The sequence below is a fragment of the Osmia bicornis genome, chromosome 16, assembly GCF_907164935.1.
Source record: "Osmia bicornis bicornis chromosome 16, iOsmBic2.1, whole genome shotgun sequence".
Taxonomy (NCBI): Eukaryota; Metazoa; Arthropoda; class Insecta; order Hymenoptera; family Megachilidae; genus Osmia; species Osmia bicornis.
Genome location: NC_060231.1, coordinates 4,276,338 through 4,293,930, shown reverse-complemented (window position 1 = coordinate 4,293,930; position 17,593 = coordinate 4,276,338). Strand labels below are relative to the sequence as shown.

At 37.9% G+C, this 17,593-nt stretch overlaps 1 protein-coding gene across 1 annotated transcript; it reads right to left on the bottom strand.

Annotated features, from left to right (window-relative positions):
• Positions 1–438: 438 nt before the first annotated feature.
• Positions 439–16,334, bottom strand: LOC114871535 (putative aminopeptidase-2). The gene is made up of 32 exons (XM_029177554.2): positions 16,033–16,334; positions 14,102–14,215; positions 13,500–13,905; positions 13,215–13,370; positions 12,586–13,051; positions 12,268–12,506; positions 11,835–12,205; positions 11,083–11,363; positions 10,437–10,624; positions 10,183–10,350; positions 9,949–10,101; positions 9,166–9,795; positions 8,843–9,001; positions 8,102–8,573; positions 7,771–8,009; positions 7,354–7,706; positions 6,382–6,659; positions 6,114–6,304; positions 5,830–5,997; positions 5,607–5,753; positions 5,465–5,543; positions 4,863–5,389; positions 4,421–4,579; positions 3,981–4,274; positions 3,409–3,592; positions 3,179–3,335; positions 2,852–3,114; positions 1,788–2,428; positions 1,419–1,592; positions 1,083–1,235; positions 858–936; positions 439–796 (listed from the first exon to the last, which is right to left on the bottom strand). Exons 2-32 carry the CDS (start codon positions 14,181–14,183, stop codon positions 548–550), a joined length of 8,106 nt encoding a protein of 2,701 aa, XP_029033387.2. The 5' UTR covers positions 14,184–14,215; positions 16,033–16,334; the 3' UTR covers positions 439–547.
• Positions 16,335–17,593: the final 1,259 nt, after the last annotated feature.

Below are 17,593 nucleotides of genomic sequence, written 5' to 3'. Positions count from 1 at the left end.
TCGGCATGATTTAGTTCCTTTTTTTGCCACCAGAGGGCGCTGATTCGAGGTCGAAATTTTAGTTCGCATTTTTCCCGCTAGAGGGCCAAAATTTCGGCATGATTTAGTTCCTTTTTTTGCCACCAGAGGGCGCTGATTCGAGGACGAAATTTTAGTTCGCATTTTTCCCGCCAGAGGGCCAAATTTTTACTGGTTTTACTGGGGTGTAAGGAATACAGGTACGTAAGGGATGCAGTAATATAAAGGAAGCAGGAATGTAAGGGGTGCAGGGATGTAAGAGATACAGGAATATAAAGGATACAGGGATGTAAGGGTTGCAGGTGTGTAAAGGATGCAGAAATGTAAGGGATGCAGGGATATAAGGGTTGCTGGGATGTAAGGAATTCAGGAATATAAAGAATGCATAGATGTGACGTCAAAATGAAAATAAATTTCAAAATTTTTAGAAAATATAACTTTATTTAATTCTCGATATAATTACTTGAGTTACATACAGCTGTATAAAATTTATCCAACGACAATTAACGCAATGTTTCCTAATATTTGTTCAATTACTTAATATGTACACGAATATTGTGCATACTGTTGTGAAAAGAATAGTTAAAGGACGAATGGTACCTGCAGCACTGGAATTATGTTTATGTATGGCTGGAATTGAATATTTCAATAAGTCATTGATCAGTGCTGAGTTCGTTAAGTACCAATCTTCATTCTTCTTCGCTGTTTTGATTGCAGATTGCACTGCTGGTAGAAGGTTCGTCACATTTGTTACTTTAGTCTCAGCAAAGCTGTTTAACTGCAGAATTCATCAAAATAATTAGTTACTGGACGTTGCTCGAATGAAGATAATGAATTACCTTTAAAATTTGGCTTGAAGTTGAAACACGTGAAGCCACTTTGGAGATTAAATCAGCAACACCGTCCCAGTTACCGTAGCTAAAACAAAAATTGATTACATTTTCATCTGACTGATCAGTGGGATCGGAGCGCCCTCGGGCATCGGTCAGATGGACACCTGCCCGAGGCATCACGTTTAGAGTCCTGCTTTTGTAAAAATTAAGCAGCAGAACGCGTTCACTTACTATTCGTATAATTTCTCGTAATCGTTCATCAGGAAGTCCAAAATCACGTCAACTCCATGTTGTCCAGCATTGTAAATTGATGCAAACGCTGTGCTAATATCTTGTTTGCGAATTTTTGAGGGGTATGTACGATCCAGCATGTATTGTATGTACCTGTACCGAACATTTTTATTTTTATTTTGTCTCGTTAAAAAAAACTTACACTTTAGTTATGGCCGCTACTAAATTTGTAGGTTAGGTTCCGCACAATTGAAATTTTATGTTGCTGCTGATGATGATAGAAGTACAATTCCAAAAGAATAATTCTTAATAATTTTAGTAATATTTTTAACTTACTTGTTTAATAATGTTTCGTTCTCAGTGCAACCGAGAGCATTCAGCATGACCATCTTCTCGGTAGCAAGGTCTGTTTTCAGGTACTGTTCCCACAAAAAGTTCCATTCGGTGTCAGATCCACTTCTCAAAGCTGTACAATAAACGGCTGCTCTTGCGTTTGGCGAAATATCGTTCCTGTTGAATTATTCATATATTTTTAAATAAACAAACATAAATAAATAGACATAACGCGTTCGAGCCCGATTGGGTAGATCTACCTGTACCAGAGAAGAAGTTGTACCATTTTAAAAAGATTCACCTTGTCTCGACTGAACTGCACCACTTACTCCAGGCTCGAACACGTTAAGCTGGCCAAAATATAAGACTTACTTGTTCTTAACATCTTGGCGCCATTCTCTAAATAAGCTCGTGGACTGCGTTACACAATCTTTATTACCATATTTGCATGTCCAAGTTAGGATCAGTTCCCTGTTCAACTGGTCAAGATGGGATTCCGTGTACAAGTCCAGGAAGCCTAGAACCTTGTACCTGTTTGTCGTCAAAGCTAAAACGTAGTCCCGAAGCAAGTCACGGCCAATTTGTCCTTCGTATCGTTGTACAATAAAATTCAATGCGTTAAAGAACGCTTTCCAGGGCAAGTAATTATTCTCCTTCACCAGGTATACCGTGGTGGGTATCGTTATGTTGTACGACAGATGGCCATCGCGAGCCAGGTTGAAAACATCGTCGACAATTTGAGCACGATTTGTACAGTGTATGTCACTATGAGTAGGTTGCATTAGAGCTTTGATCAAACGTAACCAGGACTTGGTGTCGTAGTTTACTCGATAATAACCGGACTGTTGGATGTTTATAATGAACCATTCCACATTTCTCTTTAAATCGACACGCAAATCATCTTCTCCTAACCATAAGTTTGTCGAAGTCTTCGTGAAATCCGGTGCGGAGCTGTCTGTCATAGTTATCGGTATCCAGAAATCCCCGGAACGTTTATACGTGGAGTAATGTTTCTGAAATCAATAATTTGTGCAATGGATGTGGATAGCTGAGGAAGAGTCTAGAAAGAGCCTAAGAACAGGCAGGGGGGATAGTGTAGAAAGCTTATTAGAAGAGTAGCCAAAGTGTTAAGGCAAGGAGAACCTGAAGAAAATTAGTGAGGACCTAGGGGAAACTGAAGGGGGTTGTAGGAAGCGTCAAGGTAAAGCCTATGGAGAACTTATGGAAAGCTATGGCAGATCCTATGAAAGAGTCTAGGGAAGACCAAGCTGGGGGTTGTGAGAATTTGAAAAGAGTCTACAGAAAACCTAAGGAGAGCCTAGGGAGTGCCAAAGTAGAACTGTGTGGCATAGGACACAGCGCGAACCTAGGAACAGCATAACAGCTGTGCCCGGCTTACTACTAGCTGAACGTCCTACTAGCACTATGATAATTACCTGAGTTAGCGTTAGGGCGACGGAGTCATACTCTGCAAACACAATTGGATATCCTGGTTTATTGGTCCAGCCGTCCATTAGCGATTCAAATGTTATGTTCCATTCCCCTAATCCGCCTGTTTTGTTTACCTCGCTTGTGAAATGTTTCCAAAGGTCTTTTGGAGTTGCTGTACTATACCGACGATGCGTCAAATAGTTTGAGATGGCGTTTTTGAACATTTCTTGCCCAAATGTTTTTTGTATCATTCGTATCACGCTGGACGCTGGAAAATCGTTATTGACTTCGTGATATAATTCTTTATATGTCTTTCATAAACAATCACTTACATTTTCCATAAGTAACGGTGTCGAAGACTTTTTTTATTTCCGAAGGTTTGCTAACAGGATTGTTCATAGGGTGGGTCGATGACGAGGCGTCGTTTAGCAACGCCGGTTGTAAATCGTTGACGACGAAGAGATGCTGGTAGTTATTTTGAGGTTGATACTGCAATTGATTAATAGCAAATACGTTAAGGACATATAATGTGAACAAAAGATGTTTTAACTGGAATCCTTACCATATCCGAAAGTCGCCACTGCATGTATTCCGCGAAACCTTCGTTCAACCAAATGTATTCCCACCAATCGCAAGTGACCAGGTTTCCAAACATCGAATGAGCCAATTCATGGGCTATTATGGTGATTATATAATCCTTGTATTTAGCCGTGGTCGCGTCCTTTTCATAGAAAAGTCCGTACTCTCTATATAATGTAATTAAATTCATTTTATCAACTGCATCGGCGATTAAATAACTAAGTATTAGCTAACCTACAATTGAAAGCTATTTAGTTGAAAATTTCATATAAATTTAAAGGAAATTCATGGATGTTTTGATAACTACAGATTCTCCGTGCCAAAATGAATCGAAAAGTTCTGAACCATTTTACAATATATAGCTTCCTTTGCGAGATATAAACGATTAAAGCTTAAATATGGACCTCCGGCCGCCATGTTTAAACGCTGAGGGAGTAGCTGATCACGTGACCACGCGCATGCGCATGCCACCTATGATCGCATCCCGGAGTCCCGACTTACTAGCTTCCCAATTAATGAAAACTTCAACTATAATTTCATTTCTATTAATTTTACCTAAATGTAACGAGTCCCCAATTTTCCATGGCACCCATTTGGAAGTCTGGAATTCCTATGAGGTCCAATTTCGGCAATGTAAATAAATGTCCAGTTTCCTGGAACAAGTACTGGACTATTCTTGGAGCAACGATTTCTGCTAATTCGCCCTTTGCTACAATCTCAGGCCGACCCCACACATTTATAGATTGTAAGGAAGTTCTCACTTTTTGGAAATCGCAGACGACGAATGCAATCAGATACGATGACATATTCGGCGTTTCTTTAAACGTATCCCAAACACGGCCTGTGTTACTGAAAATATAAATGCAAGAAAAATTCAGAAATGAATTTTTAAGCGTGACATTTCGATTCTAATTCGAACACTTTTCAGACAATTTGACAAGATAATAAATTACGCAAATACTTCATCATTTGTGTGGCGTCATTGGCATACTCACTTTGACGGACGGGTGCTTAAGAGAGGCATGTTGCTGAGGACAACGTAATCCGTGGGTCTTTCCATATCAATCACAAATTTAGCTTTCATGGCCGGTTCATCGAAGCATGGGAACGCTTGTCTGGCGTAAGTTGGTTCAAACTGAGTCGTAGCCAACCAACTATAAAACAATATTGTTAAAAATGTTTAAATTTTGATCCCAGGGGGAGGTCTAAAGGGGGCTACAGTCCAGGGTCACCTTTTAAAAAATATTTTTCGTGCTCCATTTTAATATGATTAGATGTTACTTAATTTTATTTAGAATAAAATTCAATTTTGAACCGAGTTCATAGACTTAATATCCCCGTGGCCCCAGAAATCTGAATCCCGTCCTGGTCGACCTCAAATGTGTTTTAAAATCTCAAAAAATTCTTTATTCATTTTCTTTACTACTTTCTACTCACCGAAGTTGTTTCTTGCTATTGACATAATGACTTCGATAAAATCCTTCCATATCGTCATTCAAATTACCGGTGTACGTAATGTCGACGAACAGTTTGTCACTTTTTATAAAATTCTTCATAAATATCGAAAGTGTCTGTGTATTGGGGTTCAGTAGCCAACTGCTTACTTGCAATGGTTCAGAGGGATTTTGATATACGGATACGTCCTTGATGTATAGTTTATACGCGTTCACGACTATACGGGATACATCGTCTTTTTTACGCTCTATTTCGATCTTCACCCTTCCGGTAAACGTGAAGTTCCTCTCCTCGAATCCAGGAGACAGAGAGATGTTATATTTCAACGGTGAAAATGTAGACGGCAGTCTATAGTCATCGAGCGAATATTTGGTCGCGAACCATTCGTGTAGCATAGGGATATGTCTCTCCGCCCATTTCACTTCATAGTCCGGGTCATTTTTGTACGAGTTCAATGTGTTTCGAGAAGTTGGATCCTTTTCACTCAGCCATTCAAGCAAATTGGTGTACTGCAAGAAAATGTACAATAATATTCCACCACTTATGGCGTATCGGTAGGAAATTTAATTAAAGATACTAATTACCTTATTATAAAGCTTCTGGGTGAAAACTTTCTTCCCTATTGCGCTTACTATACTGCGCACGCTCGACTCTTCCCTAAAGCTGTCGAAGTTATCGTGAAATTAATAAAAATCATTTTTTTTTTTATCATGTTAATTTACTTACTATCTGACCATTTCTTCGTAATTATTTTTAACAAATTCGATGACGGTTTCAACACCCTCTGGGCTGGCGTCCATAACGTAAGAAAATATGCTCGAGCTATCCTCGAATCGTATGTAATAATTTTTTGTTATTGCTTGGTGAAGTAACCTAACAAAAAATGAACACAAAGGTATTTAAAAAATTGAACACCTTTTTTTGAAGCATCCTGTAGATGGTTGCTTACTGCTTGAGCATGGCTTTGTCCGTGGTGCAAGCTGCAGATTGAAGAAGTATCAACTTGTGTGCAGGGAATTTAGTATTTCCATAGAGGGCCATTAAAAGATCCCAATGGTGAAAACTGTTCCTTCTGGCAACCGTGCAATAAACTACGCTGTAGTAATTGGCCTGAATCCTATAAAAAATAATTTTGATAGAATACAATTATTAGTGAAAAAATATTTGTATATTTCTTCCACCAACTACACATGTGACTGTATAGTCTGTGGAAACAAGTCATACAGTACTTACGATGGGTATTTGTTGCCTGCATGGTTAAAACGCCAATACGACCAAGCTTCTTCTTCACAGTTGCTTATATTTAATTTACAAGCCCACTTGCGAACGTGCAATCTGAACAATTTAGTTACATGACTGTCTGTTTCTTTATCTTCGAATCCCAGTTTATTGTATATTGGAAGGAGCAGTGAGCTCACGTATCGCTGCAAAATAATTTTATTAAATTAATAATGCAGTAGACTGCTGCTATTAAGAAGAACAGATAAATTTGATGGGGTACCTTGAAAGCACCGTACGCGTCTCTACCTTGCATATGTTTATGCAAATAATTCAAGTTGTTGAAAAATGCACGCCATGGAATGTAATCCGTCTCTTGGGTCAAATATTGCGTAGCAGTTAAAACAGTGTCATAATCAACCATCTCTGCCCTGCCAAAGTTCATTAAATCATCGATCAATGAAGCACGATTAATCTCGTGAATCTTTTCGCGTTGGTCGCTCTTCAGGACGTTGATTATTCGTTTCCAGGTTTGGTTGTCGTAATTCGTACGATAGAAGCCTGAAAATTCATCATTGTTTCGAATTAGAGCGATACAAGCTAGTGCAATATTAATGCTAGAAGTGTCAGCGTTCGATGTACAGTGTCGAGCATGGTGGGCTTCCCTAGGGAAGATGGTGGCGTTCGAGCTCCCCCCTCCTAGGTTCCTAGGTTCTGGGGTTCAGTGTTCTTGGTCCTCGCCGTAGGCTTCCCCTTCCCTGGGTTCCCGCCCCACCTCGGTGGTTCCCCTTCTCCGTCTGCCTCTTGAAGGAGGCCCAAAGAAAGTGACAAAGTATGGGAGAAGGTCCCATACATGTATCGTAAGCGTCTACTAAGTTGAGACTCGAGGTGTGAAACGCTCCGCCTACTCCTCACCTCAAACCCTCAGCTAGTAGTAGTAGTAGTAGTTTCTACTAGTAGTTGTAACCTAGAGAGCGAATAGCGACAATGCGTGTGGGTGTCTTAGTCTGGCCCATCTAGCTCCGACCAATCAGACCCAATTCCTTAGGAGTCTCAACTTAGCAGACGCGTACAGTACTAGTTCTGTGGCTGTTCATCATTTTCCCTAGGGAAGTCTACTTTGCTCGATACTGTACACTTTTAAATTGACAATAAATAGGGTTGGAAGGTCTGGATGACGATCTATCTCCGCGGTTCGGAAGTCAAATGGGCAGGTGACTAATTCTATAGAGAAAATAATAAATTGGTCATTTACCAGATTGTTGCAAATTCAGCAAGATGAAATCATTTTTGATTGGCAGAGAATCGGTAGTGTTCTGCAGCCAGTATCCTGGCTTCGTGTCATTGAAATTTAGAGTGTTCAGAGATGTCCAACTGATGGGGGTGTACCATTTGGCTGCAGGTACCTTGTCCTTCCCTGGCTTCAGGATGAATCTTTCTTGTCTGAGGATCACGTGATCAGGTTGAACGGTGACATGGATAACAGGGTAACCAGATTGGTTGGTCCATGAGTTCATAATTGAGTGAATCTCGTTCTTGATGACGGGATCAGTAATCTGATCTTTGAAGGCGTCGGCCAAGTCCGTCGGTGTTGCTACGTCGTATTTCCTGGGAGATTAAAAAGTAGTCAGGACATACGTGATTAATGAGTTCAGTGCAACCGATGTCTTACCGTTTTTCAAGATAATTATGAAGTGCCTTGAAGAATACGTCGTTACCCAATGATTTCTCCAACATTCTGATCACGCTAGCAGCCTTGGCATAAGATATGGTATCGAATATTCCTCTGATTTGCGTTGGGCTGTAGACATCATGGGTCATGGGATGAGTGGAGGCTAAACTGTCCGTTTCTAAAGCCGAGTGCAGCTGTTCCACTACGAACTGAGCTTCCAAGGACCAATCCTTCTTCACCTGGTAATGGGAGCATTGCAATAACTGGATTAACACCTTCAGCTGGATGCCATCATAAGATGTCAAACAACTTTCATAGCTGCTGTACTTACACTGGCTGTTCCATGATATTGGAAGTACCTAGCAAAACCTTCATTTAGCCAAAGATACTTCCACCAAAGGGGGCTGACATAATCTCCAAACCACTGATGAGTGATTTCATGGGAAATAACATTGATGATGCTCTGTTTCGAGTCTGTCGTTGATTTATCACCATCCAACAAATATCTTTCTTTGTAAGTCAACAGACCCCAGTTCTCCATTGCACCTGACACGAAGTCTGGTAATGCTACCATGTCCAACTTGGGAAGCTGGTACGGTATCGACAATGCTTTCTCATAATAACTGACTAAGGGCTCCATCACGGACAAGGAATAATTTGCGTATTTTATCTTCATTGGATCTGCCCAGACAGCATATTTTTCATTGCTATTCTTCAGTGCTTTAAAGTCGGACACCACTAGAGCCACCAGATACGTGGACATGATAGGAGTTTCCTTGAATAGAAGCGACCTTCGTCCATTTCTGTAAATGGAAATTCACATTGATGAGGGCGCACGAGAGTTGTAAATCAAATTAAGAAGCGAAAGGCATTCAGCTGCGTGACATCGAGAAACTTTGGAAGGGGGGAGCACCCCACCACTCCCAACGACACGCCCGTAACCTGCAAAAGCGGGCACCAACGGGCACCTGTGCCCGCCTGGCTACTTCTAATCGCCCTTATTCTGAGTTACTTACCATTCTCCTTCAAAAATGTACTTAATTGAAGCGTCAGAGGGAAATAAGATACTTACCCATGATCTACGGTGTGTTCAATCGGCATGTTGCTAATGGCACTGTAATTTCCTGGCACGGTTACATTGACCACAAATTTGGCTTTCATTGCTGGCTCGTCGAAACAGGGGAACATCTTTCTTGCTCCAACTGGTTCCATATGAGTGGCTGCTAACCATCTGTAAAAGAACAAGTGTCATCTTTAAGCGATGTAAATAATTACAAAGGGCTACACTGTAGGTACTGTACAAAAGCAGGTACTGTATGCTACCTCTTTTAAAAATTGTTCGGTCCCACAATCATATTTATGGCAATATAACATGTCCACTATAATAAAACGTACCTTATTTTATAATTAAAGTCGAAATACCAACTTCTATAAAATCCTCTCATGTCCTCGTTCAAGGACCCTTTGAACCCTACCACGATGGTCACATTCTGTCCAACTTGCAATTCTTCGGCAACTTCAATCGTCAAAAAGTCATATTTTTTATCAACAGTGAAGGTCAAAACAGCCACAGATTTATCCCCTACGAGTACATTAACATTGTCGTGGCTAAGGTCTGACGAATGTAAAACGATCGTTTTTGTCTTTTGTTTAACCACAGTGTCGATCCTCACTGTACCATCGAAGGTAAAATTGTCAGCTTCGTTCACGTCCGTTTTGACATTAATATAATACTTGGAAGGACTTAAATTTTGAGGTAAACGATACTCGCTAGTGCTGTTATCCATTGGAGATGGGTTCTCTTTATCGTGAGAGTCTATCCACGATATGATGGGATCTATGTTCTTCTCAAACCACCATAATTCGTACTTTGCTATTTCCAGGGCATTTTGTAGAGAGGTTTGGATACTTTCGAATTCCACTTTACGTCGTTGGATTAAATTGTCGAATTTGTCCACCAATTGTTTGGTTGAGAATCGCTGAGAGGCTGAGGAGAGGACACTCGAAACTAAACCTAGTCCGTTGCTGAAATACATAATTAAATTTTCAATTTTAAGTGAACATAGTCATCCTTAGTAGATTTTCGTTATATTGCCAATGGAGCCACCGTTGCAGCCACCATGGTGGGGCAGAGACAATATAATTAGTCTACTATATTTTTAATCATCCATTACGTACTATTCCTTCATCTGAGCATGGTATTTATCGACGAAATTTAACACGAACTCTGCACCCCCTATACCGGAACCATAGACAGCAGAAAACACTGAAGTACAGTCCTGTTTGCGAATTCTGGTCTCTTCGAAACTCTTCAGGGCGGAAAGAAGATACCTGAAACAAGGAGACGATACTGTCTTAAAATAACATTCTTAATGAGATTGTTGATATTATTTATAACGCTGATGTCCTTACATCTCTAAGATCGTGCTGTCATTGCTGCATCCAAGAGCTTGTAATAAGGTTATTTGATCATTGGCAGAGTTCGAATCGAAATACTGATTCCATAGGAATTGCCAGTCGTCCTTTGATCCATATTTCGCACCCATGCAATATGCTACTGATCTCTGGTTTGGTTTGATTCTGTATAAAGAGCAAAATTAACCAATGACTAATCAATGAAGAGATCAGTTACTATGAATATATTATAAATTTAATCATCCTTTTACGTTGAAGTGTTGTTCTTCCTCCATTGTTGGAACATGTTAGTGAAAGTCTGAATGCATCCCTGGTGGCCATAATTGCAGGCCCATTTGTTCAGTTCCCCTCTCAATAATACTGTCAATCTGTCATCATTGGGACGATCCAGATACCCCAGTTCTTTATATCTATTTTCGGTAAGAACAAGGACAAAATTCTGCAAAAGAAAATGGATCATGCAATTGATATTTCTATTTAGGTAAACTTCATATGTAATAGGATCTCGTTATATTGTTACACTGGATGTTACAGGGGCAGGGCATTCATAGAATTGTCAATATAGAGTAGCTGCTTGATAATTTGCCGCCTTCAGGGCTTTGAAAAATAATATTTTCCAAGAAAGAGGAAATTATAGAGCGTGATTGGTCGATTAGGCAGTAGAGGGGTACGCGCGCATGCGTGAGGGATGCATAGGAAGGGGGAACTGCTGTGCGTCATTGGCCAACTAGGCGAGAGAGTGGGGCGCCGGTGCATGCGTATGGGCAGAGGGCGTACCCAACAGCGAATTATCATACGGTTACTGTAACACGAGCTCATTCTAGGTCATCAAACCTTAACCATCCACGTGTGTTTAACGAGAAGAGGTAATCATAAATACATAATTAGTGAACGAACCTTAAACTGTTTGTAATATTCGGCATGTCCAGATAATCTTTGATCAAGATACGAGAGCCCAGAGAACGCAGATTTGAAAGGCAAATAATTTGTTTCTAATTTAAGATACCGCAGACAATCAAATGTTATGTTATACGAGAGCATACCAGCTCTCGCTAGATTCAAAGAATCATCAACCAACGCTGCTCGATTAAGCACATGAATGTCTGCATAGTTTTTGCTGTTTAGAGTTTCGAAAATGCGATACCAGGATGCATAGTCATAATTCACTCGGTAGAAACCTGCAATCAATAAAATCAAAAAATTGTTATTTTTTTCCTTTGCAGAATTATTTAAATATTATAGTATTTAATATTTTCGAGAAGTACAATAACCTGTATTGTATATCTTGTGCAATAATAAATAAAGTGCAATTTCATGAAGATAATTTTCTTTATCAATGAACACTAATGATATCTTGTTATTGTTGGTAAGTCGGGTGTAAATAAAATATTTACTCACACTTTATCTTTGTACATTAAAAATTCTATTATCGTGAATGATGTAAACTTTGAAAATGATCTTTTTTTCATTTCATTATCATAGAAGCCACTAGTCTTAAGTAGATTAAATGAACAGTGAAGCCCTCCCCCCCCCCTCCCATAACGCCATTTTTCTCAAATCTTTTCAGTAGTAGACCCTTCTATCTCTACACTGCCCTTTTCCCTAGGGAAAGCTGCTATACTCAGTATCATATAGGTATTACTACTTACCTGATGATTGAACATTGAATATCACCCATCCTGAACTGTTCCCAACATTAATTGTGTCTCGTTCCTTGTTCAACCAGTGTCTCGGCTTCACAACATTAAAGTTTGGATTCTCTTTGGTGGTCCAACTGAGAGGTACCCACCATACCATGTTCGTAGGTGTCGATTTTAAATTCCTCAAAAAGAAACGTCCTTGTTGCAGACTTGCTACACCCTCTCTGTTGATGGTTATGTTTAGAACCGGATATCCAGCTTTCTCCGTCCATGTGGACATGATTTCACGAACAGTGGCGTTTAGAGACTGATTACGTCTGTTGATCTCCTTCTGAAATTCCTCCCATAGATTCTCTGGTCGCGCTACCTTTGTCTCTTTGCTGCAACAAGTATAAAATGTTAGGTAAATCCAACAAAATCATTTAAAGAGTTTGATAATTACTTGTTGCTCAGATAATTTTGCAGGCTAGCTTCGAACACCTCGGATCCGAATGTGAGATTCATCATTCTTACGATGCTGCCACCTTTGTTATAAGTTATGGTGTCCCCTATTGAACTAAGCTGCTGGGTATTTGAAACCTCACGACTCATTGGCTGAGATGATTCGACCCCGTCTGAAGCGTAGGCTGTCTGATGCTGTTCTACAACGAACTGTTCCTCCAAGTTCCATGTTTTTTCAATCTGAAAAATATAGTGTAACAGGTGTACAATTTTCAGAGGACATTGTTCCACTTTCATAGAAAACCTAAATTATAATTACCTGTGCAGTGCCAAAGTACTGGAAGTACCTAGCGAACGCTTCGCTCAGCCACAAGTAGCTCCACCATTCAGGAGTGATCATATTACCGAACCACTCGTGAGTCAATTCATGAACGATTACAGTAGCGACGGATTGATTAGCATAATCGGAAGTCGAACTGTCACATAGCAATCTCATTTCTCTGTAGGTGATGAGACCCCAGTTCTCCATAGCACCAGCTGAGAAGTCTGGTATAGCAACCATATCCATCTTGGGGATATTGAAATCTTGCTTGAACAATCTGGACAGGTAAAGAAGACCTTCTAGACCGAGGTCCCTGGCATACATCGCTTGACGAATGGCGTTGGGCCTGGCCCAAATGCTTAAGTTGCCGATTTGCAAACTTTCGAAGTCCGAAATGATGAAGGCGACCAGATAAGTGGACATGGGGATACTTTGTTGAAATTCGTCCCAGGTTCCTTGTGGTCTGTACAAAACCAAAAGAGAAGGTCAGCAAATGCTGCCACTGCCTGAAGAGAAAGAAGGTCGTCCCTCCTCGACCCCAGATCCTACAGGCAAGGCCTAAGGACCCCATCTACAAATGTAGCCCTGACCCTCGCTGAAAATGTTATCTTTCCAAAATTACTTACTCTTTATAACTTTTGTGAAGTGGCATGTTGCTAAGGGAATTGTACCCCTGAGGTGTTAGAATCCTGATTGTAAACCTTGCTTTGAAACTTGGCTCGTCGAAGCACGGGAAGGCATGTCTAGCGTGCGCTGTTTGGAACTGCGTCGAGGCGATCCATCTAAACCATTTTGAGAAACATATAGGTATAACATTATTGACGATTGATCGGAATGGGAAGATGTCCTATGAGTTTTGACCAGAAGCTCGAACGGACTTTTTGCACAGAAAATCTACATTAACGATTTACCTAATCTTTCCATTAGAATCGATGTAAGAGCTCTTATAGAATCCAATCATGTCGTCTCGGAGCTTTCCCCTGTACGCGATGTTGATGGATATACTCTCTCCTTTATTCAATGTTCTGTTAAGACTGATTTCATATTTCTCTGTAGTGTCGTTGTATCTGGAGGGTGTTTTATTTATCGTTTGATTATTCCAGTTAACAGTTAGCGTCGTTATATTGACACTTCCATGATGCAGAGTTACGGTGTCGGTCAACTGTTGCACTATGGCATTAATACTCATAGACCCGATAAATGTGAAGTCACCCCCCATGGTTGGTATGAGATTGATCTCATAACTAATGGGTATAACCGTTTTTGGTAATCGGTAGTCGTAGAACGTAATATTCTCTCCATCTTCGGCAAATCGTTCTGCAAAATAAATAATTTCTTTTTAAATATTAATAAAAATACAATTTTTTTATTAATTATTTAAATTTTAACACTTCCTAAAATTTTCTGTTCGCATTTTTTATAACTATTAAAATATTGCTTTTAATCACCAATTTTTGGCTCATATTTTTTTAAATTATTAATTATATGTAAGCTTTATTAAAAGTGTCATTACCTTGATTCCCCTTTGTTAATTGAAATCCAGCGACCACTAAAAGGAGAACTGTAATTGAAGCCCAGTCCTGGATGAAATTCATGATGTCCCCTCAACGTTCCTTTGTTTAATAACCTGCATAAAAACATTGCAAAATATTTAAAAATATTATAAATCAAAAATATTCTCTTATTAACGAGAATAAAATTATAGAGGTTGTTATTAAACGTACTTGAAAAAGAGAAAAATAACAAATTATAAATAAATTCTAATTGCATAATTATAGCATTAAAATGCACACGAATTATTCAACAGGAAATTGTTTTATATATTTTGATAACTTCAGATAACAAATTCATTGAAAAATAATAAAATGACACACAAGTGCAATAAGAAAAATATTCAGTAACATATATAGAATTTTTTAATAATAATTTATTGTTATAGAAATTTTTTTTTATGTAAGAAAAAATTTCAATGTTTATAAATTTCTTCGATATTATTAATTACAATTTACCTTCTTTGTACTATGTATTACAATTTGTTTAGAGCGAATTTAGATGCGTTGAAACTTGTGTTAGTAGTTTACAATGTAAATGCAACCTGTTCTCTATTTTTAGTCCGTACTTATCAGTATTTGTTTGGTGTAGACATCAAACAATTACCAGATTCGACAATGAACTTGTTTTCTTCAGTTAGTATACAGTTTATTTATTATAGAAAAAATCAAATTACTACAAAAGTGACTATGGAGAAAATAATACAGGGAGTTTCTTATAGTGTCTCTATGGGATATTCCGTAAACTCTAAATTCTAAATATTAAATTAAAATTTAAAAAACGTTTTACTTCTTTAATATATGAAAGTAGTATCTACTATTTTATAAAATTATCTTTTTCTGAAATTCAAAACAAAAATACTACCCTTTTTTCAAAAAAAAAAAGAACACTAATTAAAATATATGTACATTCCCGCCCTTCCCCGTAAGCATCCCCGAGGAAAATGACAATGTAGGGGAGAGGGCCCCATAATATAGGTCTGTATATCCCCACCACTTGCGTGTAAACGTTTACGCGGGAAATTTGAATTGATATTTGTTTATTATTCATATTTCTCAGTTACATATTAAATTTTATGATATTTAATCATTCAAAATCATATTATTTTGTTTCTAAATTACTTTTGATATTAACACCGGCAAAATGAACATTTTAAGAATTCCTGTTTCCCCTATATCGTCATTTTCCCTGAGAAAGTCTGATTTGGCGTTTATTAATTTTTTTTCTTGACACTTTCCTTATTGAATATTGATAATTTCATGCGATACAAACTAATGATGACAGTTTCGAGTATTGGGTACTTTCGTGAAAAGGATAAAGTACTCACGTGAAACTGTTACAAGACATAAAAATAAATGATTAAATATTTATTCAATAGAGATAACGATCCGATGCGATAACTCGTTCATTTCACTGAATTTATTAACAGATGGAAAGGTACTGATTAAACATCGCGAATATTGATTAACGATATTACGTTTTTAAAATGTACAAAGTCTAGTTTATTAATATTTGAGTGTAAACAAAGAGTACATCATTTTTTATCAAGAATGCAATAGATGTTAAATAAAATCGAGGTGTACACTATATTGCTACCCATACTAATCCAAAAACTGAAATGTTTTAAGTAGCTCAAAACAAATTGAAATTGAAATTTTTAAAAATATTTTGAATACTATTTTTCACTTGCAAAATATCCAAATTATGAATTGCCTAAATCTATGGATGTACTGTCATTTTACAAAAACTATAAGGTCCTCTACTTAAGAGGCCTCTTTAATTAAATTCCCCATCACTTGCATGAATTTTCTAATCTCCATGCACCAAAATTCTGTGGCCTTTCTCTCTTGACCATCAACGAAATTAAAAAAATAAAAATAAAAATGAACTTACAAAACTATCTTTGGGTACTAACAAACTCGTCTTTCAATCATCTGTCTTCATAGTCACATCCTTCGGCAAGATACTACCAGTGTCAATGCTGAAAACAGGTAACTTCGAAAGTGAAAGTCACTTATCGTAATAACAATTCGTATCACAAACGCTTCTTTTTTTTCACGGACACAATACAAGTTATACAGTACACGATCTGAGATTAAATGTTGCGGCGTTTGGACAGATTCGCCGCGACTTTTCGCGATTCCTGTAACCTTCTGATCGGCTTGCTCTCTGCCAACTAGATCGTCGCCTTCGTTTTCATCACTTTTTGACGCGTGCCCAACATTTGTTACGTTGTATTAATTATCTTATCAAACGATTGACCAAGGGCTGATACACGGCACCGTTTTTATCGCAAGGAACCGTGCCAGCATACAGAGATACCGCTTTTATAAACAGGTCGAAATTCTTTGTCCACCGTGTAATCGAGTATTTTGGGCATTGATTGAACATCCGATTTTTCTATTTATTTCGTAAATACAAAGTGTATCAAACTTTGTCTAAACATGATCAGTACATTCTTATTGCGTTGATTAAAGTTGGGATTATTGGTGACCAGCATACAATTGGGGCAACTATATAAATTCCTGGGTGTCCAATTCTTTTTTTTTTATTAAATTTTGTAAGAATTTTACAAATAATTCTTTTTTAAACTAATTAATTATGTAGGTATTTTGCTCGCGAGGATAAAATTTTTGTGACAAAACGAACAAATATTCCTTCCCCAGAATGTGAACAACATTATAAAACAAACATTAATGTTATACACTGTAATAATAAACAGAATATGATGGTAAATTTCAGAAAGCAGGACAAGTGTTTTTCACACCTGATGTATTGATGATTCATGCCGACAAAGAAATTAGTCATACCAATTGCAAACTTTCAAATAGTTGATTGATCTTTAGTTGGGATAACTAGTTAAGTAATGGTTTTACTATTATTTCAAGTAACATGCTTAGTTGACACGTCTACCTGGACGATAAAAGCGTTTCCATGTACAAAATTGTTCTTGGTTCCTTTGATTTGACTGAAAAAAAGAAATCTCATAAATTATTATTAAAATTCATTTTGAGTAAATGATATCATCCCTTAAGAAATTACTCCACTTTCAATCTGAAAAATCGAAGCTACCCTTAGCATTTTTTTTTTAAATATCATCAAGCAAATGGAAAATCTGTTATATACGTTTTTTTGTACACATTTTCAGCTTCACAAAAATATTTTTTTATTTTCTGTATTCAATAAAATGGCGGAGCTATAGCTGCCTCATATGAACCTGTCAAAAACAACTCTGTTAAACACAGCCATCTTGAGGCAGCTGCAGCTCAGCCATTTTGTTGAATACAGAAAATCAAAAAATGTTTTTGTGTAGTTTAAGATGAATACAAGAAAACGTATATAACAGATTTTTCATTTATTTTATGGTTTTTCATCAAAAAATTATTAAAGATCGCTTTGAGTTTTCAGGGTCAATCACTTAAAATTTGCCAAATTTTTTATTTCTTTTCGCTTG